General features: G+C 37.7%; 1 protein-coding gene across 1 annotated transcript in view; it reads left to right on the top strand.

The window, feature by feature from the left end:
• The first annotated feature begins 24,192 nt into the window (after positions 1 to 24,192).
• Positions 24,193 to 26,697, top strand: part of LOC126195517 (Hermansky-Pudlak syndrome 1 protein homolog) — a 171,539-nt gene continuing 169,034 nt past the window's right edge. The window contains exons 1-2 of the mRNA XM_049934147.1: positions 24,193 to 24,388; positions 24,576 to 24,716. Of these exons, the coding sequence (XP_049790104.1) occupies positions 24,269 to 24,388; positions 24,576 to 24,716 (261 nt within the window). The 5' untranslated portion in view covers positions 24,193 to 24,268. The remainder of the gene's footprint in view (positions 24,389 to 24,575; positions 24,717 to 26,697) is intronic.

A 26,697-nucleotide genomic window follows, 5' to 3' on the forward strand; every position in this document is an offset into this window, starting at 1 on the left:
ATCAACATCAATGACAAAAATTTCAAACTGGCAAAGCAAGCTACAGTAAATCTAAATTACCAAGCAATTCAACATTACAACTAATATGAGGCAATGCGCAGCAAACAATAAAATAATCATTAGTAAAACTGGCTTAACAGCGTAATACAAAGTCAAATTCAGTAACATTATGCCTGGCAAACAGCAGAAGCAAAAGCAATAAATTATATCTAAACATGACAACGCTCAAGCAGAAAAATATTACAGTAAAGACAACAATGCAGATAAGGGAAATGTATAATCACATCTTAATGTCTAAGTAATTATAGTGGTGCACCACAAAAAGTTATTCTACCAAAAAAAATTACCCAGTAGTTGAAAAGAAAATTCCGTATGCAATTCCTGTGAAGTGAAATATTTTTTTTTATGCTCCTTCGTTTTTTTTTTATTTACTCGATCTGTAGACAGAAAATATTTACATTAATACATCTATAAAATTTTATTTTTACCAATGCTGCAGTGCAGCTAGAAACTAGATATTAAACAAAATGGGCAAAGCAAGGCGTGAAACGTCATTCACTAGCCATATGGCATTTCTCTCAATTAGCACGACAATAGCCGTGAAATGTTTCTCATCGTTTTCAAGTTCGACCCTGTCGTTTTTGCGATGCTCTCTACAAAGGAAGGGTAATGGCCTCCCTTTTTTTTTTTTACCTGTGCCACTGAAAAAGGGGCTCGCAATAATGGCCCTTTTTTTTTGTTTTGGGCGTCTGACACAGCTGTGTGCCCGCGACGCATTACGTGCAGGTGGTCACTTAACTTTCGTACGGAAATATTTACGACAGCAGTTTCCGCTACAATGGCAGTCTTAAATAAAAATATATCACAGGTCCAGAATTAGCGTTGCAAATCTGTAAAAACAAAATCCTATGAATATAACAGTGTCCAAAAAATTTTCGTCGGCATTGTGATACATTCACGCATTTACACACATTTCATAACTCTTAAAGTACGATCTTGGTTTCCAACAACCTTTTCCACAAATCAGAGTGCCCTAATCACTATTCATTACTCCTTACCTTATTACACATATATAAATTCGTCGACGCTTCTTCAATACTTCATCATTAGATACATAGCATAATCAAATTCTTCATATAACATTAGCTTACTAATCATAAACATACCTCAACAACATAATACACATCGTCGTCGTAAAAAATAACATCATAACACCTCAGTCAAATCTCAAAATCGTCGTAGCTTCCTCCAATAGTTTCAAAACCTAAAAAAAATTCTCTGCTCATTTCAAAAGTGTCATCTGCCTCAAACGTACTTTAAAATCATGATTCCATACCAAACACATCATTCAAAGCTCACATTGTATCACAATGGTTCCGAAAAAATATGAACAGTTTACAAAGTACAGACAAAATACAATTTCATACGTATGAAGTTATTCAACTGTGTAATTACGTAAACATCTGTCACTGACGTAGTAAAAAAAAATGTTTGTCTCTCTCAGTTAAATGATCTGATAGCTGTGTAATACTGTGTTGGAGAAATATGGTACCGATGTGTAAAGTTGTATAAGCAAATACCATATTAGCTAGGGTTCCTTGTGGTTGCCACACACATGGTACACAAAGTAAGCGTGTACCCCCCTGAAGATTAATGTAATTATACCCTTAGGTGTTACAGATTACAGCAATGGAGTGAAATATATCTCAGAAAACTTTCTTTGTAATTCAAAAATCTTTAAAAATAAATGTTTTAAGTACAAAATTAATCACTCAAATATGTGTCCTGTAGCGCTAAACTGTGCGTCATGTTGTAAGATAATCTCTGTGGAAGTCTCGTAGTTATCGTCCTCCGAAAGCTAAGTTCTGCAGAAGTCAATGTACTTACCTGATGATACACAAAAGTGAAATGCTTTGCGTATAGATATCTTAGTTATGCTTATTGTTGTGATGAAGAAAGTACTGTGCTGTAACGTATTGTTGTGCCACGTAAAAGGCTGCCTCATTATTGCTATACCACAAAAGTTACTACTAAAACATGTTTTTCTTTCCAGAAGAATTCAGAAAACTGTGCAGATATAAAACAGATACACCGCAAAATCAACAAGGTAAATTGTGTCACACATTAGTAGCGTCGTGATATAGTCGTGTAGCTGTCAAATAAACTAACCTCTGTGTCATCTGGTATCTCTGAGAAAGCACTTTAATTTCAGAATGTATTTTCAAATAAACCAAAATGTTTCATTAAAATCTCAAGTTAAAAAAACACATTATCTCTCAATAAACGGTTTTACGTGTGAAATGTGGTGTAAACCTTTGCTCTTCATAGTACTCAGAGTTTGAACAATGCAATTAACATGCGGTATACGTCGTTAAGGAATACTGGAATTTTCTCAAGGTTAGCGTCAATGTTATTTTTCTCGGAACCAGCCGGCGCAGGTGTCTGCCTGCGGTGCGGGTCATTGTCTGTCTCTCCACTGGCGCGCGTCGCTAATGGGATTCGGAGACCGAACCTCCACAAATTCGCCTTGCCGAGAGGGCCCAGCTCTGTTAGAATCCTGCCAGTTCTGATGCAATTCAGGTCTGTCGGTATGTCGGTAGATTTCATAATTTCTTCCTTGTCCTTCACGTGGTGGAGAATTTCTCCCTGAATCGTAACTGCGCGCTGGACCGTTGCGTCTAAAGCTATTCTGTCTCCCGTAATAATAATAATTGTTTTGGTTCCCATATTGTCTGTTTCTATGATTGTCTCTGTCATAGTCATTACTACGGAAATGCGATCTTTCTCTGTAACTATTATTCTGCCAACGGTTGTTATACGGGTGGTGTCTGTTTCGGTCACGATTTGTGTTGTGAGAATAGCCTTGTCGCGTCCAGTTATTATTTCTTTCATCGCGTAATTGCGACGGATGTAATCTGTAATTGTTGTGCTCCTGCGTTCCGCGATTGTCAGTGTCAATTTCCAGTTCTTGTAACAGTCCCTGAAAAGCTTCAATGTCGTCTTTGCAACGTCCTGCCAAAATAATATGTCTTAAATGTTCAGGTAATTTGATTAAGCAAATGCGGATGAGTTCTGAGGGGCTGTATGGGTTTGACAGGTACTGATTTTTGTGCAACATGTCTTCAAAATATTTCACAAGACTGGAGAATTCAGATTGTTCGAAATGTTTCATCATTATGATGCCATGTTTTACTCGGTCTTGTGTGGCTTGAGACCAGTATGCGGAGAGGAAGGCATGGTAAAATTCTCCTTCACTGTGGCAATCGTGAATGACCGATCGCATTCTTACAGCTGGTTCATTCTCTAAGTAGCCACACATAAATTCTAATCTGTGTTCTAACGACCAGTTGGGAGGAAAACAATGAGAGAATTGATGGAGCCATGCTTGTGGATGAATGTCGTTGGCAGAATTCTTAAATGTTTTAAATTTACGTGTAGTAATGAACAGCTTATAGTCAAAATCATCGTGTCGGCGAGTAGCATACCGGTCATTGTTACGTCGTGTCGGCGGTTCCATCTCAAAATTCGGTGTGCCTTGCCAATTTCTTTCATAATTTCCGAAGTGTCTTGTGTTATTATTTTGTGGTTGTTCCGTATTTCTATGTCCCTCTTCCCGTGTTGGGGCGCGAGTGTCCTCTGAAATAAGTAATTCTTGTATTACCTGTGTCAGCTGATCTTGTACTTCGCGGATTTCTCTTTGGTGTTGCGTATTAATTTGATTTTGATTTTGTTTGAATTTTCTAATTTGTTCATACTCTTCTGTGTCAGTGAAAGCTACAGGTGTTGTGTCATTCAGATCATCATCTACCCTCGTAGATAAGTTAGTGAACTGATCTGAAAGTTCGGCTACTTTATCCGATAATGTACTTATTTCCTCAGTGTGTTTTTCTGCTGTGTCTTTTAAGTTTTCCTGGGTTTTTGCAAGTTGCGTAACCGAATCGGTAGATGCAACTGAGTCAAATTTAGCTTGCAAGGTCTCATGATTTTCATGAACAGTAGTTTGCAGTTCTTTTATGGCTGCTTCGTGATTCTGTAGTGCATTTTCATGCCGCGAAAAAATAGGTTGGAAATGTTCACAAATTTGTGTTTTTACGTCATTACAGACTTTTTGACATTTCGATTCAATGTGATGTAACTCATTAGTTAAATCCTCACGTGTTTGTTCAAGTGTGGTATCTAACTTTCTAAGATTTTGTTCCACTGTGTCTAACTTTTGAAGATTTTGTTCCATTGTGTCTAACTTTTGAAGATTTTGTCCCATTTGTTTCATTTCTCTCTGATTTTGTTCCATTTGTTGCATTAATTGCAATAATAATGTATTAGTGTCTGGAATCTGTTTCTCTATGCTTTTTGGCAGTGCATTTTCACCGGCAACATTCACATTTTGACAAGCAGAAAATGTGTCTTGACTTATTTGAGAAAACGGTGAGGATCCAAAACCTGAATCTACAGTATTTGTGAGATCGTCTCGTGTCATTTCGGATTCCTGAGCCGAGCTATTGCCGACCGATCGGTCGATAATGCTTCCCTGTTCTCTAATTGTTTCGCTGTCTACACCATTGTTTGCAACCCGCTCCATCTCCCTATGCGCAATTACCAAATTACTACTTTTAACATTAGTTAATTCATTACTCTGCGGCGCTAACATACTGCTTTCGTCTTCGCTGTCGTTTCTCAATTTACTTTGGAGCCTAGTGTTACGCTTTTCACACGCCATTATTGTCACAGTATTTCACACGACAACACAGAAAAAACACAATTTGAAGAGCAAAAATAAGAGAACACATTAACATAACACTGAAAATAATATCTAGTTAATTGCAGCTGCGAAATACTTGGTGCAAATCTACATGCATGCCACAACTATTTTACTATACAACACTGAAAAACTACAACTACAATGGAGATTCTCTCTACAATTACGCGCTAGCAATAAACAAAATCTACACTAATTATACAAACTACAAGAAAAAATCAGAAGATTCCAGTGAGGTATCCTGGCAGGGTCGCCATATGAAACTACCCCTTTGAACAATTTTACACGACTGTGCTTAAACTGACGCACAATTTTTTTTTTTTAGCGCAACGCAATCTGACTTTCCACACACAATATTTTGTTAACGCAACGCAATCTGACTTTCAAAATTCTCTACAAGAGAATGGCCCTGACTAACATTAACCTGTACTTTTCAGAAATCACTTACCTCACAAAAATCTTGGTTACTCCCACTACTGCAATACAGCAAGCGCCACTACTGCCAGCTAAATAAAAGATTCGAACTATGGAAGGCACTAACTACTGATAGGGATAGTTAGCAAATGAAAGATATTAATAGAGAACAAACAATGTATTTACCTTGATATCATGACAAATTACAAAACTCCGCCATCTCTCTCCCCACATCCACCACTGCTGGCGGCTCACCTCCAACTGCCCAGCGCTATGCGCTGTTCACAGCCAGCTGCCTAACACTACAATGGTTGAGTATTACAACAATGCAAAGCAGCCACAGACTGCACACGGCACAGCCGGTGATTTTCATACTGAGGTGGCGTTACCAATAAAAAAACCTAAACAGCCTACTTACATATTGTGAGACTTAATATTGGTAATTGGTATAAAATTCCAGTCAATAAAACCTGTAACACACTACTGGTTAAAACACTGAATTTGGCAGTCTTCATAACAGAGAACAACAGGCAGCTGGGGCTCATGTGTGTTTCATTGTGTGCTGTGTTCAGGCTAGGCTGTGAAGCGATATATGGGCAGTAATGTCTCATGACTCCAAACGAAGCACACTTAAGTTTGTAGATGATTACAGACAAACACAAGTTGAATGTAATGCCACATCTACAGATTATTTGAACAAAAACTTGATATGTGATGCCCTCAGTGAGATGTATTGGATATGAGTATTAGAAAACTGTGGACGAATATCCATGCAAGGGCGACCTTGTAACACAAAAACTCCTCAACAGACTACTAGAAATAGAAATGAAGGATACTGATGACGCAAAAACCACAAAATTGGAAAATATAACCTCCATTCTAGTGGATTCTGGCATCTATGAAATGCCCCAATTTGTCGAGTCCTGGATGCTAATCTAATGGTAATGTTTCATGATTAAAGTTGTGTAAATATAAATTACACTTTGAAAATTAATTAACCTTCACATAACGACTAAGAACCATCAGTGTGTTTCTCAGTTTCAGTAATAACCACTGAAATGTTTTGTTTTGAAATGCGAAATAAATAGTTCATACTGGTATGGATGTCGCCGGCTCCCAGCTATTGCACTACTACTGTCAGCCTCATCACTACAGTTTGCCAAACAGGAAATCTGAGATCTCGCTGTGACCTTCTGGAAGTTGCAAACAAAACGTTGTTACATCGTGTCATTTGTACCTCTGTCATTTAGATATTTCTTTACCTCCAGTCGCTTCTGGGTTTTCTTTTTCTGTCGCCTTTCCATCACAATAAGCGAAACGCAAGCTCCTAAGGAAAGAAGGGAATCCATAGCAGACTGCCTGCGCACTGAAGCAATGTGTTGATGCGAGAACGCCAATGCACGCAAGTATTCTTTCCACTGATTTTTGTGCATGCTCTTTTAAATACATGCATCTATAATTGCGCACATGATAAGAGACATCATGTGCATAATACATCTTGAGGAGGAGTGTTTATGTCTAAATCAAATTGCTCTAATGTAAGACTGTGCGCCTAGTATGGGTTAGCGTGTTACACGCAGAAATACCAACAATTTGTGAAAGCCTATTATAGAGACAGCGATCTTTACAAAACGGTGTTTGTGTCTATAAATGATGGTGAAATCAAATTACAGCTGTTGTAATACAACACAAAGAGCAGAAGGAAGGTTGCTACTAAAGTGATTATCGGTAGATCGTGATTATTACTAAGGCAGTGATTCAGCATACTTTCCCACCCATCCGAACACTGCGAATCTGTAATACATATGGCCGTGACCTGCACTCCAACAGTGAAAATCTTGCTTACCGCGCTAATGCTCTACATTACATGATCATAACTTTGCTTATAGTCCGTGTTTTCTCCTTTGTTTCTTGGCTGACTTTGAGCAGGAATACGATGCACTTTATGCAGACAGTTTGATGAAAATCGATCTCAGAGGTCGTGATGACGTCAAAGTAAACTTAAAATGCAGGAAATGTAAAGCAGAATCCTTAATGTTGGGAAGCTATTGTAGTGAGAGAATAGAATTCTGTTGGGAACAACAAAAATGAATATAAAAAACGGGAGTTTTACTGTATTTTCATTGTGAATGAGATTTCTCTGTAACAGGATTCACTTACTGCCTATTTACATTTTATTTTACAATTGATAGTATGTCATTTTCTGTTAGGGTATATGTCAAATTTTACTGTATTTCATCAGTTTTCTGGTTGTAACAATCAGTGAGTCTGTAGCTAAATTTATAAGACCCATGTGGAACCACTGTTGGTTGTCAGTCTGATTTGTAAATTTGTAACGATTCTTCAAGGGCACACACTGGACTAGTTTAGCTCATTTGTACTATTGCTTACTCATTATCTGGATAACTTCAAGAAGAAAATAAATTACTCCAGTATTCATAAAACATGTGTGACACAAACTAATGTGAATACATTTTTCACTCTGGCCTGTCTTTGTTATACATGGATTTGAACATTCTTTTCTACAGCAACAGCAGCAGATCATCAATTCGACACAAATTACTGAAGTTAAGTATTTGATTAACGAGTTCGCCCAACACTTCACTTTCTACTAATTCTGATATTTAAATGGATAACTTCAAGAATTTTTAGCCCGCATCTCGTGGTCGTGCGGTAGCGTTCTCGCTTCCCACGCCCGGGTTCGATTCCCGGCGGGGTCAGGGATTTTCTCTGCCTCGTGATGGCTGGGTGTTGTGTGATGTCCTTAGGTTAGTTAGGTTTAAGTAGTTCTAAGTTCTAGGGGACTGATGACCATAGATGTTAAGTCCCATAGTGCTCAGAGCCATTTGAACCATTTTTTTGAAGAATTTTTATTTTTATTTATTTACGCTTCAAGTTCTGTAGGGCCGAATTCATGAGCAAATCTCCAAGGTCATGGAACTTGTCATTACATGAAATTACAACACAAAAGTAATAACAGATAAAAACAAAATGTTAGTGAACCCAAAAAAAGTCAAGCCATAAGTTTAAGTAAAAGCAATCAACAATACAACAATACAGCATAATTTCAATGTATTTCATATTTTCATGTTTGCAGTCAATCTTAACAAAATAAACTTGTACAGTGTTGCCTAAAAATATATAGTCTATCTCCATCTAATGTTTAGTGAAGTATCATTTACAATTAGAAGTAAACTGGTCGAGAAATTTACGAGACTTTTGCTAACAATTGTGCACTATTATGTATCTTATATATACATTTATAAATTATACATACAAAAAATATATATCCCTCACTTGTCCAAACGGTTGTTGGAGTAATGTGTAAAAATTTGAAGTAAAGTGGTCAAGTATGTTTATGCCAACAATGTTACCATTTTAATAAAAGAAATACATATCCTACTGTCTGTCTGACAGTTCATTAGAGCATCATATAAAATTTCAAGTCACTCTGGCATGAATGTTTTTGGATTTTTGGTACCAATGTGTGCCCTTACATATTTAATCTATACTTATATATTACACATACTGAAAATATGTCACCAATTTCCATCCAAATGTTCATTGGAGTATCGTGTAAGAACTTTAAATGAATCCATCAAGGATTTTTCGCGATTTTGGCTACCTACATTTGCCTCAATATATATTACATATTTATCCATATATTACATATATTAAAAACATATAAAACAAGTGCAGGCACAGTGGTTAGCACGCTGGACTGAGATTCGACGGTATGACGGTTCAAACGAGCATCTGGCCATCCTGATTCAGATTTTATGTGTTTTCCCTAAATAGTTTCAGGCAAATGTGTGGATGGTTGCTTTGAAAGGGGATGGCCAACTTCCTTCCCCATACTTCCCTAATCCAATGATACCAATGAACTTGCTGTTTGTTCTTCTCCCCCAAATAAACAGACCAACAACCAATCAAAATTTCAATGCAATCAGTGAAGGACGTTTAGTGATATAGGATTTTGAACAAATGGACATAAAATTTGTGTATATATATATATATATATATGTCCATTTGTTCAATATATATATATATATATATATATATATATATATATATATAGTGGTCCATTGATAGTGACTGGGCCAAATATCTCACGAAATAAGCGTCAAACGAAAAAACTATAAAGAATAAAACTTGTCTAGCTTGTAGGAGGAAACTAGATGGCGCTATGGTTGGCCACCTGCTAGATGGCGCTGACATAGGTCAAACGGATTTCAACTGCGTTTTTTTAAAATAGGTACCCACATTTTTATTACATATTCGTGTAGTACGTAAATAAATGTGAATGTTTTAGTTGGACCACTTGTTTTACTTTGTGATAGATGGCGTTGTAATAGTCAAAACATATGGCTCACAATTTTAGACGAACAGTTGGTAACAGGTAGGTTTTTCTAATTAAAATACAGAACGTAGGTACGTTTTAACATCTTATTTCGGTTGTTCCAATGTGATACATGTACCTCTGTGAACTTATCATTTCTGAGAACGCATGCTGTTACAGCATGAATACCTGTAAATACCACATTAATGAATTAATGCTCAAAATGATGTCCATCAACCTCAATGCATTTGGCAATACGTGTAACAACATTCCTCTCAACAGCGAGTAGTTCGCCTTCCGTAATGTTCGTACATGTATTGACAATGCGCTGACACATGTTGTCAGGTGTTGTCGGTGGATCACGATAGCAAATATCCTACAACTTTCCCCACAGAAAGAAATCTGGGGACGTCAGATCCGGTGAATGTGCGGGCCATGGTATGGTGCTTCTATGACCAATCCACCTATCATGAAATATGCTATTCAACACCGATTCAACTGCACGTGAACTATGTGCTGGACATCCATCATGTTGGAAGTACATGTAGTGATACATCTTGTAGTAACATGGGTAGAACATTATGTAGGAAATCAGCATACATTGCACCATTTAGGTTGCCATCGATAAAATGGGGGCCAATTATCCTTCCTCCCATAACGCCACACCATACATTAACCCGCCAAGGTCGCTGATGTTCCACTTCTCGCAGCCATCGTGGATTTTCCGTTGCCCAATAATGCATATTATGCCGGTTTACGTTACCGCTGTTGATGAATGACTCTTCGTTGCTAAATAGAATGCGTGCAAAAAATCTGTCAATGTCCCGTAATTTCTCATGTGCCCAGTGGCAGAACTGTACACTATGTTCAGAGTCGTCGCCATGCAATTCCTGGTGCATAGAAAAACGGTACGGTTGCAATCGATATTGATGTAGCATTCTCAACACCGACATTTTTGAGATTCCCGATTCTCGCGCATTTTGTCTGCTACTGATGTGCGGATTAGCCGCGACAGCACCTAAAACACCTACTTGAGCATCATCATTTGTTGCACGTCGTGGTTGAGGTTTCACAGGTGGCTGAACACTTCCTGTATCCTCAAATAACGTAACTATCCGGCGAACGGTCCGGACCCTTGGAGATGTCGTCCAGGATACCGAGCAGCATACCTAGCACACGCATGTTGGGCATTTTGATCAAAATAGCCATACATCAACACGATATCGATCTTTTCCGCAATTGGTAAATGGTCCATTTCAACACAGGTAATGTATCACGAAGCAAATACCGTCCGCACTGGTGGAATGTTACGTGATACCACGTACTTATACGTTTGTGACTATTACAGCGCCATCTATCACAAAGCAAAAAAGTGGTTCAAATAAAACATTCATATTTCTTTACATACTACACGAATATGTAATAAGAAATGGGTGTTCCTATTGTAAAAAACGCAGTTGATATCCGTCTCACCTATGGCAGCTCCATCTAGTGGGCCAACCATAGCACCATCTGGTTTCCCCCTTCAAGATATATATATATATATATATATATATATATATATATATATATATATATATATATATATATATATATATATATATATATATATGTATGTGTGTGTGTGTGTGTGTGTGTGTGTGTGCTCCAGTAAGTGTATAAAACACACATGTATTTGAATGCAATGTTGTGTCAAAATCTGAAAGCAATCTGTCAAGATCGTTGGGCTATTTAATATTTTGAACAAACTAACTAACAAACCTTACATTTCGTACCATAGATAGCACTGACATAAAAACAAAAGAGGTAAAGAAATGCTCTTCAATTTTTCGATTCCTTAAGATTCGTCTGTCTGTGCCTATATGTGATAGCAGATATATTATGAGTTCCGCCGATTCAATATTGTTAAAAATGTGTATTCTAATTGTACATTAAAAAGTGCTATCAAGATAGCAAAGTTTATTCGCCCAGTCATTGTCTGTTCATTATTCCGCAACGCGCTGAGAATGCTGCATCAAGAGGATCGAAGCTAACAAGAAGAGGAGGGGCGATCCGGAACAGTATTGTCATACCAATCTCCATGCGCAATAGTGTAACAATAAAGGATGTATGTAAATTTATGCAAGTTAATTGCTGAATATATGTATTAAATATTGAAGGTCTGTTTATATTAGTGCCAGTTAAAGTTCACCCATAATATGAGTACTCTCCAATTTTTTAATCATTCTTTCAAAATTTTCCTTTCAGTTATTTAGGGAGCAAATGTATATTAAGATTTCCAATATATAACACATTTCAAGTCCCCCACCACTATTCAATGGCGACCTTTCAGAGGACGGCACTGAGAGGAATATTAACAGATCTTTCAATTGTCGAGATACAAAGTTTTTTGAGACAAGTGATCCATTTTATTGTTACGAGAAAGTAATGAGGCCTTTGTTGCGTTTGTTACATGTCTGTGAGAGTGGAACTATTAACAACTTAAAGGAGCAAATTAAAAATGAAGTACTGCCTACAAACGGGTCTCGCTGGGAATGTGAATTTCAGTGCTTAAGGTAGAAAGCTGCTCTACGCTGTATGCTTATATGGCCGCGCTTGGTGCCGTCCCTCTCGCAGTAAATAATCCTTTTTTCTTCCAATTAATATCCTTTACATAAAGTGCACTTCTCTATAAAAAAGAAAAGTCTGTGTAAAGTCCACATTAAAGTGCAAAACAATTCTTTCAAATTCTGTAAGATTGTATCAATAGGATCATATCAGAGAATAATTACGTTCATTAATGAAAATGCTCATAAAACTGCTTTAATTGATGGATACCATATAAACCATGGAGTCAAAGGGAGTGGCCATTGTTGAAAATTCATTACAAAATGCAATATGCCAAGATGGTGGAAGTCCGAGCTTGGCAACAGATGAAAGTAACGAGCCAACTCATGAACTGGCTGATGGCTACCAAAATAACCAGGTTGGCGTCACTATTAAGAATTGATGACACTGGTGTCACTTTTATGACACTTGATGAGAGAATTTCTCAGTTGTCACTTGGAAAGATTTTTCCACATAGGGAAACTGAAGTGTGTGACGTCAAAGCTTCCTCTGACTATTTGCTCACTATGTCGCGAACGAAAGAGCAGCAGACAGTTCAAAAAAGCAATGTAAATACAAGTGACATCCACAATTTGACACAACTCCTGCAACTAATATTACAACAGCTTACAAAACAACAGGAATTTCAGGAAAAGATAGGACAAGAGTTTGCACGGCAAAACCGGGCATTTAACGATTTCAGGAACAGTATTAGTCAAAAGTTCAGAGAGGTAAGCAAAACTATAAGCACTGAATTATCTGGCAAATTATCCAGTAGCTTCACAGAGCTCGGTAAACAACTAAAACAAGAAACCGGCCTGTCCTGCAATATAAATACATTAGCAGAAGAAGTAACATCTGTAGATTGTAAACAGGAGCAACTTGCAGCTGAGTTACAATGTCTTTGTGAAGCTTATGGCCAAATTCAGGAGACGCAATCCAAAGTGGATGCGTTGCTAAAAAATGCGCCGAACACTGTTAGCGAACTGTAAGATGCATGCAAAAACGTACCAACAGAAATACACAAGTTGAGTCTAAGAGTAGATCAGTGAAGTTTAGAGTCAGAATTCGCCAAAAAACAGAGACATAAGTTATGTGCAGATGTAAAGGAAATAAATGAAAAGGCTGAAGCTCGGATGCTGGATAAGGGCAGCACCCTTGCTGAAAAGGTAGTGTCAGAAAGCAAAATTTATGTAGAAGAAGCTCAAAAGACAAGGAAAGTCAAGTTCTAGCTAAAATAGACTCGGGTTTATTGGAAGCAGACATTCGAAAACAACATATGATGGAAAACAAACCTATGCTTTTGGAGAAGTTAGAGACCTTCACTGGTTACCCACAATATGGGATTAGCCCATCGAAAGAAAATGCAACACTTGCCAGCAGTTGTACCTATCGAGCAAGTGCAGTTGCCGTGCGCTACTCCATGAGCGAACATAAACACGTCTGTCACTGACAGCACGGCATGTTTGTCAACATTACTCTCCAATGAGGAATTACATAGGCATCGACGATTCCCTATATTTACGTCCAAAGGGAAAAGAACACACCCTGTGGTGTTCATCAGAGCATTTCTAAATATTTTACCTTGTACCTGGGCCGAAGCCCAGAAAATTAGATTTGTTGTTAGATAAACAAAGGGTGACGTTCTGCTATGGGCTACGGACATGGTGGAACGTTGCCACTATTATGAACAGTTTAAGAGAACATATCTGGATGAGTATTGGTCAGAGGCTGTACTAGAGAGACTCAGACTTGAAGTATTTAACCCAGCTCCATTCAATAGGAGGTACAGAAGCTTAAGGAGTCATTTTGATTAATATTTGAATGAAACCATATACTGGACAAACCCAGTATCTCAAGTAGAAAATTTTAAAGAGCTGTCTTCCTTCCCACACTAGGGAAAAACTCATTACCATCCCAGAACACGACGCTAAATATTTTCTATCTGTACTGGGCTCAATAGATTTAATATATGAAGAGAGACCAGTAGAACCTGTTAATACGCCGATAGCGACACAGAGATTTACGGACCAACAAGTAAACAATGGATTCGAACAACAAGTATGGCAACCTTACCCCACCCAGACCTATGGTAATGGTAACGGTAATTACATTGACAATGGAGAATCGCGTAAGTACAAAGATGGATATAAAAGAAATGGGGAAAAATTTAGCAAAAACAGTTACACTGGGCGAATAGTGTATGGCCAGGCTGTCCAATATGTACAGACACAAGCTATCGGCAGTAATCAGCCGATCGCTTGGCAAACGCCAAACAATAACAGACAACCGAATAACACACAGTCAGCAGAATTTGGCCAGCAAAGTAACACGCATAAGCCGAATAGCAAGCAGAGGCAAAGATAATATCAATCAAGATCCTCTCAGGACACTAATTGGCGTAACCAAACACCAAGGGTCAATGCAGTGGAAGTTGCTTCTAACCTAGAGTTCGATGCCACTGGACGCCGGAAAACTTGAACCGATCATGGTAGGCCCCCGTTCTGTGACCTTAGAGCGGAATGGGGGCATGAGCTTGATCGAGGCTTGCTTTATCAATTACGATCGTGGTAATGTTGTGGGAGATGACCTGTATTAAGGTAATGAGGGTACGCAGTAAAACTTGACTGGGACAAGGTACAAACTACTATTAAAGCCAAAATATTTGACATCGATGTACCCATTGTGCTTGACACTCGGGCTACGACTAAGTTGATGTCACAGGAATTGTCTCAAGAATTGAAGAAACATGGACGTATACCTACATTGACAGTGCAATATTATAGGGCACAATCTGCCATTGGTCAAAAATCGAAAGGAGTCAAGTCACAGGCCTTAATTACCGTACAATTACGACAGTTTTCCGTACGATGGAATTTTTTGATAGTAGAGAAATTAACATTTGATTCTTTAATTGGCATGGAGGCATTTAGGACTTACCAAGTACAAATTGAAATAGGAAAGGGCCAATGTCATTTCACTGTAAATAACCAATTATTTGTAATAGACCTGATCAGAGGAAGTATTAATACATGTAAAACTGAAGTCACTCACTACCTTGAATTTCAATTGGTAAATCCCATAGTTATGTTTGTCAGCATATTCAGTAACGAACAGTCAACAGCAGAAGAAATAAACGTCAACACAATAAGCACAAAGGTAAGTGAATCAAAGTGCTTGTGTAAAGAACAGCAACTGGAACTTAGGGAACTGATATTTGCTTATATAAACGTATTTGAAAAAAGACCAGGTATTATTAAGAATTTCGTGTACAAAATGGAAGTGTTGTTAACATCTCAACGAAGAGGGTATGCAGCCTTTTGTACACCTCTAAGTTGTACAGATGTATAGTAATATTAAATTTAGGATGCTGGAAAATCACAATCAAGAATTTATGTTGTTTGTTGATAAGGATTTTTTTCTTTTTATTCCTTATATATCAAGTGTGTAAATGATAAGGTGAGTGGATGTAAGAAGGAAGAATTTTACTTTCATGTGTCTAGAGATGATGATATTTAAACTCGACGCTTCGCCTTGCACGTAGCCCAGGTGTAAATGAATAAACGAACTTCTGAAACACACAGTGGTGCGCACTGCAATACACAACTCGCCACGACATTACCATAGTGGTAACAGAGCGACGCAGCGCATGCACATTGGGGAGAAAACTAGTTAACAAACCGCAACCGCGCGCGTGCCAGACACAGCTGAAAGTGTTGGAGCACCAAAAACAAACAAACCCTATGAGATACAGACTGCACTAGCATTTTTAAAGCCTATTACATAAACTGGTACATAGAAAATTAAGGGAATGTCTATACTACAACTAAGGCTATCTACACAATACACACAAACAAAGATAAACTAAGGTGGTGGTGGTGGTTAGTGTTTAACGTCCCGTCGACAACGAGGTCATTAGAGACGGAGCGTAAGCTCGGGTTAACGAGGGATTGGGAAGGAAATCGGCCGTGCCCTTTAAAGGAACCATCCCGGCATTTGCCTGAAACGATTTAGGGAAATCACGGAAAACCTAAATCAGGATGGCCGGAGACAGGATTGAATCGTCGTCCTCCCGAATGCGAGTCCAGTGTGCTAACCACTGCGCCACCTCGCTCGGTGATAAACTAAGGAATTATATACACAGAAAGGGATCGTAAACTACGAAATATTTACTGAAGTTACATTACTATGTACACGGTATCTACATCTTTACAAATTTCAATATTGAAAGTACATGCACTAATTATGATTGAGGGACCAGAAAACTCTTGCTGCAAGTAAACAAGCGAGTACAATACGAGTGGCAAACTGCCTAAGAGTTCACATCACATGACATTAAATGAGTTTGATATGGCACGACTGCACAATGAAGTAAATGAATACATGGTTGAATATATGAAAGAGATATTAGTGACCATCGAGCCACTGTATGCTTATCTATGAAGATTTAGTTTTAAGTTCGTATTAAGTTTTTTCTTCTGGGGAACGTTGCATCGACACATCCTAAAGTGGAAAAAGATAAATGCTTGTCGAATGTCAAGTACCATATAAACATAAGAAAGGGCCGCACCGCAAGCAAATATAATTGTAAGTTTACGATATGTATGAATGTGATAGTGAGAAAATCTGTATAGAAGAATACAGTTGCAGTATGTCGCATATCACGATGCTGAACTAAGGTGGAGCACTAACAAATAATCAAAGGATCGAAACCTAACTACTGTGAGTGTCGACTACTCACGAAAGCGTCAAATGCCTTATTTACATTGAAATTTTTATACATGTTTGCTACTTATATAAACACTAGTATAAGACATATACAATTGATGATACAACTATATATACCTCAGCATATGAAATGGTTATCCTTTATGCAATGAACATAACAAGCAAATACTGAGGTGCACTTTAAATACTGAATAAGTATTCGATATGTTTGATATCGTCAGGTCTGCGTTGTGTTTATAAACAACAAACTACTTTGTTCTTGGGAACACAATTACGATCAGCAACAAGACGTAACTGGGCACATAAATGCCTTTCTGTGAAATTTCCTCAACCCTGTAGTGTGGAGATGCTTCCTGGAGAATGCCAGAGAGGCGAGGCCATTCGTAGTTATTTAGGCAGCACGTAGAGTCTGTTGAAGCAGCTATTGTTTAATTCTTTAATTCTTTGAAATTGATAAATATGCTCCGACAAGGAGCCACTGTCAATAGGAATGAAATGTTCGTGAATTTAGGCCATAAAGCAAAAACGAATCTATTATTGTATGAATGTTATGTAAAGAATGTAAAACCAAACAAGAGTAAAAAGTGGACTCATGTAATTGGAATTGAACAATGTAATAAAATTATAATTTAACAAAATGTACTAAACAAAATGACACTCAGACTGTGATGTATATAAAGCAACGATAATTACATGTCAGCAAATGAATAAAATAAGTTTATTCTTGCAGTTGTATTTTTATTTTTTTGTCATGTGTGTAGCACGTGGAAAGGGTATCACAGAAAATTTGTGTAATGCAGTGGTATGAAAGACGCTCAAAAACAAAGCGGAAAAACAAACGAAACCTGCCTGCAAAGTGTCAACTGTGCATTTGAGATATGTGAGTGTGTGCGTGATGAACTAAAACATGACAATACTTCGTGTAACATGAATTTTCTGTGCTCAACAACGTCGTAAATACATGAATTTTCTGTGCTCAACAAAGTCTTAGAAGTGGCACGAAACTTACCTTGTTGGCGGATGTTGGATGTACAGCTGGTGTCCCCACCGAATAAGTGCGAGCAATGAGGTGAAATACTTTCCTCGGGCCACTGATATGGAAAACATTTCTCACCACATCGAAGATTTCACAAAGGATCACGTCTCTAAACACGAGCTTCACGAATTTGTGCACTGAAGGCAATATGAACGCATGACACAGGCACTCTGACTTTGTATTAAACACGTGAAAGGGAGCAGGGACAGTAACAGACGTCGAGCTGCTCGCGCGTGCTTCACAAGCTAAACACTGGGCAGATACTGACTGATAATAATGGGCTGACTTTGTACTGAACACATGAAACGGAGCAGGGACAGTAATGGATGTCGAGCTGCAAGATCATGCTTCGCAAGCTAAACACTGGGCAGTTACTGACTGATAATAATGGGACTACGCGCTTACAGCATGCACTTTTTATGAAGAAAAACTGATGTATGTATGTGTTAAGGGAGTTGACATGCCTATATAAATTGGTAATCATATAGGATAACTCCAATGACCAAAAAATAAAGGCTATGCCCATACTGGCCATGGTTACCAACCCATAAAAAGAAAAATAAGCTCACACACTGTGCACCTCCATAAGATGTCAGTGCACAGTGGGGGGTGGGGGGGGCAATTATAATCAAACGTATTATTAATATTATTTTTTCTTTCTTTTCTCCCTCGTTCTTTTCTATATATATATATATATATATATATATATATATATATATATATATATATATATATATATATATATATATACCCTGTACCATAGATCCATAGATGACATTGCTATACAAACAAAAGAGGTAAAGAGATGCTCTTCAATTTTTCAATTCCTTTAGATTCATCTGTCTGTGCCTACATGCGATAGCAGGCGGACGTATTACGAGATCCGCCACGCCGAGTCAATATTCTTAAAAAATGTGTATTCCAATTGTACATTAAAAAGTAGCAAAGTTTATTCACACAATCATTGTCTGTTCATTATTCCGCGACGCGCTGAGAATCCTGCATCAGAATGATTGGAGATAACAAGAAAAATTCGTGTGAGCAGAGGAGGAGCAATCCGGAACCAGTATTGGCATACCAATCTCCATGTACAATAGCAGTAACAAAAATGGATGTATGTAAATTTATGAATGTTAATTGCTGAATATATGTATTAAATATTGACGGTCTGTTTATGTTAGTGCCAGTTAAAGTTGACCCATCATTCATACAAAATTTTCCTTTTAATTATTTAAGCAGCCAATTTTTATTAAGATTTCCAATATATATTTCATTTCAAGTCCATCTGCTACTATTCGTGCTGTACTAAATGGTAAAACTACTACAGTCTCAATCGACAGGGTGAAACTGTTGCACTTATTTCCAGAAATGTAAATCTGCACATGCGCCTCAGTACCAGCCTCAGTCTCAAATGTATATATTACTATCAAAAACAGATTCATAGCCTGACCAAAGAATGCACTCCAGATGTAGAGTTCATTTTCGGGCAAGGTATTTGGACGAAGCTCCACTTCTCTCTAGGCGGCTGATGTAGCGGACAAAATAGTCGCCCTCTGTGTTTCATAGGTGTCAATATGTTCACGAAGCAACCGAAAGAGACACTCTTTCTTTCGCTTCGACGGCTGTTTTGTACATAGAGATAAAAAAAGAAGGGAGTTGTCATTACATCACAAACTTGAAGTTCATGTTCGCCATCTTATGCAGCTCAAAACATTATGTTCATCACATTTATACCTCTGTCATCATGGTGATCTTTTCCTGCTGTGTTACTCTCACATTCCTGTGCTCAGTTTCGACCATTAGGGATATCTTTTGACTTTGATGGTCTTATCCTATATAGCATCTAGTGATTTGATTTTGCAGAGATGTAGTTGTTTCATTAAAAATGCATCGTTTACTGATGCACTAATCGATCCAATCGTAATCGAAAGTTTAAAGTAATCACATTTTATGCGTAAGTGAAGCCATTCTAGTAATTTTTTTCTTTGCATACATGAATTACGGTTGCGCTGTTTACTTTTATTCTTTCCTGTTTTTTTCATTGCCTACCAAACAGCAAAGGGTCCGACATCCGAGCCACGCTGTCACAACACTCTCATCCCATCACAACACATGATTACATGACCATGCTGATCATTGGTGCAGCATCTCATGCCCCAGATGCCTCCCAGTTAGAACAGCCGGAGACAGTGGTCATGTGTGTGAATTTGTGTGTGTGTGTGTGTTTGTGTGTCTTTATGTGTGAGTCGGTGGGTGTATGTGTGGCGATATACATCTGAGTAAATTAGCTTACCATGCCTATTTTCATTCTCTGCTTTCCTGTGGCATCATATTCTGGGGTAACTCATCAGTGAGTAAAAAAGTGTTCATTGTACAAAAGCATGTAATCAAAATAAATGCTGGAGCTCATCCAAGATCATCCTGCAGACACTTATTTAAAGAGCTAGAGATCTCCACCGTAGCCTCACTATATATATAAAGATGATGTGACTTACCAAACGAAAGTGCTGGCAGGTCGATAGACACACAAACATGTTTGTTTGTGTGTCTATCGACCTGCCAGCACTTTCGTTCGGTAAATTTGTTATTAACAATCCAAACGAATTCAAAAGTAATAGCAGTGTACATGGCTACAACACTAGGAGAAAGGATGATCTTCACTACTCAGGGTTAAATCTAACTTTGGCTCAGAAGGGGGTAAATTATGCTGCCACGAAATTCTTTGGTCACTTACCTAATAGCATCAAAAGTCTGACAGATAGCCATATAGCATTTAAAAGGAAATTAAAAGAATTTCTTAATGACAACTCCTTCTACTCATTAGATGAATTTTTGGATATAATAAGTGGGTAATTCCCACAACCCCCACAAAAATTAAAAATATTTAGTGTCATGTAATATTTTGTGTAATGTAATATCTTGTAGAGACACCTTTTATTAACCTGACACGTTCCACATCATTACGAAGTGTCCTATTCATGATCTATGGAACAAGTACTAATCTAATCTAATCTGTGTGTGGATGCATGTGTGTGTGCACTCTTTGCTTCCTTTGTGAAGGCTTTGAACGAAAACATGTGAACACTCTTTTCATTGTGCCTACCTGCTGTTCAGCATATGAGTAGCGATCTATCTGTTTCTCCGTATAGTTATTCCCTCGTGAAGTTAGTTGTGAATAATCAATTGCTCTTCAACAGGAACAATGATGTACACCATTATAATACCAGAAGAAAAAGAATTGACATTCATTATGCCACATTAAAGTTGTCTGTAGCACAAATGGGGCCTCATAATGCTGCAATCAGTAGTTTTAATAACTTACCCAGTGATATAGAATGCCAGACAGACAGCAAAGTAAACTAAAGTGACATGTGTCTCTTTGACAAATTCTCTAATTTCGCAGAAGACTGTTTATTATTGAAATGTGTAAATGGTGATGGGTGAGATTTACTGACTAACATTTGTCTGTCTTTAATTAAAAAACAAAAAAAGCTTATAAATGATAAGCTTTCAGGTATACTTACAGAAAAACTACGTTTGTATAAAAGACTCATTCCACATCATTACAATTTTAATTCAAATGCTACATGAAATATAGAGCTAACTAACTAATTAATTATTGGTATATTAAAAAGCATGGTATAGACTTACATACTTTGAAGACCTCAAAATGAAACTCAAATGGAAAATGAAGCAGATGATCAAAGTAGAAGTACATTCCAATTGCTATATGTTTGGCTATTCCTAAGAAACTGACTAGGTTACTGGCAAGAACATTCTGGGGAAAAAAATTACACGTAGGGTACTGTTACAAAGTAAAACCTATATGTTATTCAATTTGGCAATCATTACTAAAAAAAAGAAAAACTTACATACATCTTAAACCAAAATATTTTATGGGCTCTAAGCGTTTGAGAACGTTCCCTTAATCACATATATAGTATTATACTATGTTGAAACATATGTAAAAATTATGTCGTTTTTTTACACTGTAAATTGCTATTATTGGTCACACAGTGAATGACTCATAATAGGTAAGATTTCAAAGTGAGATGATGTGTGAACAACAATGAACCTAATTCACTGACAGTCTAATAAAACAAAAACTCTATTCTGTATAGAGTTAAACTACTACACTGTTATGTTTCTTTTACATTGAAATAATGTTTCACTTTGTTGACATGCGCAATATATGATAGCATGTCTTGCTTCTTTCCTCATTGCACACGTTTATGAGCTAGACAAGTATCTTGTAAATGTGAACATAAAAAATGTTGTGCATATGAGTTGAAATCTGAACATATAACGAACCAGTAAGCAAACAAGCATTGGTTACGGAGTTCCAGCTTCATTTCATATCGATACAAATACACTATAAATGGAATTAAATCGTTTATGAAAGCATGCTTTTCACGACTCTTCCTTCTCTTCTTGGTTTTTCGAAATGTATCACAAAAAAACAAGTTACATTAACGAGGCCAAATGTGTCGTATTAATAGAGCAAATATGCATTAAGAAACAGAAATTGCCTTCCTGACACTATGTTATTCATATAAGCATTGTATTTTTTTACATAAAAAAGTTGATGCGTGCACACAACAGAAACGATAAACAAGAAGCAAACGTACACAGTAGTCTGCTAATGTTTTGGGCTAATTAAGATGGTGGGAGAGCCTGCCCACTCTGCCTTCAAAACAACGTGCAGCATAAGTATATAGCGCCATCTGTCTTGCTTTTTCCAATTCATGGTTTTGTGTGTCTACATTCCATGGAAATGGACCAAAGAGTTATATATAGGTCGTTGGAATTCTGGCTAGGCCAAAAACGTACATGGGGGGACCACATTGAACACGTAACCAACCGAGCAAATGCGAGATTCAAATAGCTTTACCCCATGCTCAACAAGCAAAGTACACTGAATCGGATTGTGTCGATGTATACAACACTTATTAGACCGCTGATGACGTATGCAGCTTCAGTTTGGGAATATACAGCTCCAACACGACTGCGCCGCCTGCAGATCATACAGAACGAAGTGCTACGTATCATAAGCAACACTCCACAATACGCATACACCACGGACCTTCACAAAGAATACCGCCTTGAGACTCTCACGGAGGTGTTCAAAAAACTTGCCACATGGCTGTACAAGAAAACGAGACACTCGAATAGTCCTTTCATCCTTAACCTGGGTAACGACCAGCACAACCATAGGTGGAAACACAACTGCTCAAAAAAACACTACTACTTGGGGACAATTAATCACCTATGGATAACGCCAGCACACAAACATGAGAAATACAGGTGAATCCCTGCAGCACTGCAAAATTAACTGGCACTGCCAGGTGTAAACTAGCCGACAAACAGACAAGGAAGCCTTATTGTTCACTAAACGCAAACAAACCCAAGCAAACCTCTTACACGGAGATCGATTTATGACAAATCTACCACTCACATGACAATCTTCGCATGTTACAGGTACAGACGCTGCAGCTGGCCCAGGAGACATTGCAGATGCCCAGCCCACCAGCACCTTCCTCGAAAGGACTGAAACTCTTTATGACGACCTAAGCTAAAACAACGATACCGAGCACTGCGCGATACCCAAAACTAACGACCACCCTACCCTTGCATGACCTGTCACGGATGGCAAGAAAACCGCTACTGCTCTTACTACTCGACCAGACTATCGCAGAGATTATTTTCCTTCCGTGCTTGCCTTGGTACTTTTTTCCCCTCTACCCTTGAAACCGCTGCCCTTTGTTTGCTTTCGTCCACTATCTATCTCCTCGATCCGACCGTATTAACAGGTAATCCTACCCAGGCGCACGGATAACATCATGGCTCCACAACCCGTGAAATCCTCGATTAGTAACTAATAAATATGGAGGTAAGAGTAGACGTTCTGAGATGATCACCATGTCAGTGTGGGCGTGGGGGCTCCACCTTTTTTTTTCTTTTCTTAAATTGACCATAGATGAGAACCTTTTTGCCAATAGTGACACAACACACCTAACGTTAATTTACTGCAGTTTATAAGTCTGCAGTATGGGTCCTAATAAAAGTTTGTTGTTCACATTTATACCTGAACTCAAGCATAAGCAGTTCGGACGTTCATTGACATTTCCGTCCCGACAAAGATACCAGTGTGTCGCTTATGAAGAAAGACAAGGCTGCAATGGCTTTCAAACTCTCAAGGAAAGTACCATTTGCTGTTTGTGCAGTGACATTATTGGGTTCTTCGGCGCTCCGATGTCCCAGCCTTTCTGTGGCTTGCTTCTTGGATGGTAAAGATCGGTGAAGATCTTAGCTGTGTTTGTCGGTGACCGGTGATATCTGTGTTTACCATGGTGGAAAACTTTGGACCGCATGTGCCTGTGTTTATGTTTGGTATGTGAAACTGTCAAATATGAGGTGTATACTCATTTTTGACCAGTTAAGTGATATATTGTACACAAAATATGATAGAAAGTTTCTTAAACACTTGAAAAAATTAGCTACGCAACAAGGACTTATTCGGGAAGGAAAGGTTAGTTAGTAATGTTATGTATTTATCGTAACATTTATGAAGTATTTCATGCCATTGCTGCATATAAAATAAAAATACTTGTACTCAACTGAATTGTTATATACTTGTGGTTGATTTTCAGTTTTTGAATCGTGAAAGTGAAGTGTTTTAGCGTGGTATATTGAATTGCCTAAATTATTCATTACAGGATGAAGACGAGATTAGCCCAAATATCATTATTCAGATATTTTCTCCGATAGTAGCATCTCAGAGGATTATGGGATGCCAATTTGGAAATTCGTATACTTCTATACAGTGTCAGGATGGTACAAATATGGTATTTGATGAGGTAATCGTTTTATTTTATAAGTTGTCACCTTTTTCTAATGTTGACGTATAGTAACAAGAATGTTGAAATGATTTCAAGAAATACAAACGTGAATGATCAACGTGCCTCACGTGTTATAGGGAACAAATATGAGTAACACATGACAGCAACAAATCTATTACAGTTTACTCACATAACACTGTTGTTATGGCGACATAAAACCAAAAATAGGCGTTGTGTTCCTCGAAAGTCGGCGTTATAAAAACCATAAAAAACGTGACTGGAGGTGTAAATGATGAAACATAGATAATGCCTGCCTTTGTGAACCTAATTTTGCTCTGGCGTATTCTTTTCGTAGACGCTTACCAACTTCTTATGAACTTGTTGACTTTGCTTTTGCGTAGAAACATTGTGTCTTAAGGTTGTCTTATAATTGAGAGATCTACCTGTGAATTAAGATGCTTCATGTTTGTGCCAGAAAATTGTGTGCTTAGTTTAGGCAACCATGGTATATCATCACTCATTGAATACAAAATAATTCAAGAAGCGAAAGTGACCTCACATACTCCACACATTTACACCATAAGACTTACTAAAGCTAATTTTTAGAGACTCTTACTGTATTATCTGCAAGTAATTTGAATACTACTGTAATGTTTCAAGGCAGCGGTCCCTTTCTTCATTGGCTGATGTTGTTGGTAGTCATTAGAGGAGAGACATTTGTACATAGGTAATTAATAACAGACTAATTTACTGTAGGTCTGTGGTTTAAAGAATCGGGTTTATTATTCACACATTAACAAAGTAAAAACTGTTGCATGAACTTTTGTACATTATTACTTAGAATAAAAACACGGAGCATCCATAGTTTGTCACAGCAACGCAAAACAGTGATTAACAAGCAAGGCACAAAGTGTAAGATTTTGTCTTTATGCCATCGTTCAGTCTGAAGGTATGTATATGCTCCACGGTGACTAGAGTTGAGTCTATTTTATCTCTTAAAACTTATGTCTCTATGTTTGGTTCAACTCTTTTAGCCACTCATCTTATAAAAATCGGTTGTTGTCACATAGTAGTGTGATAGGATCCTCCATGCAGTTTGGAGACAATTCACTGTATAACCTTTGAAGCTATAGAGCCTCCTTATATGTTGAGGTTAAGGCCATATATTTTCCGTCAGTTTCAGTTAAGGCTACTGTCAATGGTTTCTTATACTGCTAGAATATCACTGCTACTTGATACTTAAACAGATATCCTGTTGTCAGCTTTCTGTCTTCAAAATTTCTGGCCCAATCTGCATCACACTAACCTATTATGTGGCAGTCCTCTGTTTTAGAAAACAATAGAGTCATATCCATGGTATGAACGTGGCTTTCAAGTAAGACAAAAACTGGTATATAAGACATATTTCCCATACAGCGCATGAATTTAAAGATGTTGAGATTAACTCCATGTCTCGTGTTGAATCACATTTACTTTCATGGTCCAGTGGGAAAGATGCTGTTTGGCTCCTGTGAAGTGGATGGCCCATCATTACACAATTACACAGTGTGCAATTGTGCAAACTTGAGAGTAAGCATTCGGAAAATATGTTATTTCTCACCTTCAGGTGATCTCATGTCATTTGTGGATGGTGATGACAAGGAAAACAGTGTTAAATGCAAGGTGGGAAAGTTTTAAAATACAGTTGCCTGCTTTATATTTGAATTTGTTTCTGAGGCTGTTCTTTGCAGATTTTTTTTGTTTATATACACACACCAGTATATAGTCAAAACAAAAATTATTAATGTCTGTCATTATTGTTTGCATCTGCCCTTTTATTTCTTTGAAGTTTTCTTTAATTAACAGTAACAGAATAAAGAAATGTCACCACATTTGTGCACCCAAGCTGTCTCATGTAATTCTTTACACAGAAGAGACATTTAAATTTGCAATACAACATATAGATTAAGAACACTTATTGGCAGTGCTGTCAGCTCTCACTTGTTTACAGTTTTGACTG

The sequence above is a fragment of the Schistocerca nitens genome, chromosome 1, assembly GCF_023898315.1.
Source record: "Schistocerca nitens isolate TAMUIC-IGC-003100 chromosome 1, iqSchNite1.1, whole genome shotgun sequence".
Lineage (NCBI taxonomy): Eukaryota > Metazoa > Arthropoda > Insecta > Orthoptera > Acrididae > Schistocerca > Schistocerca nitens.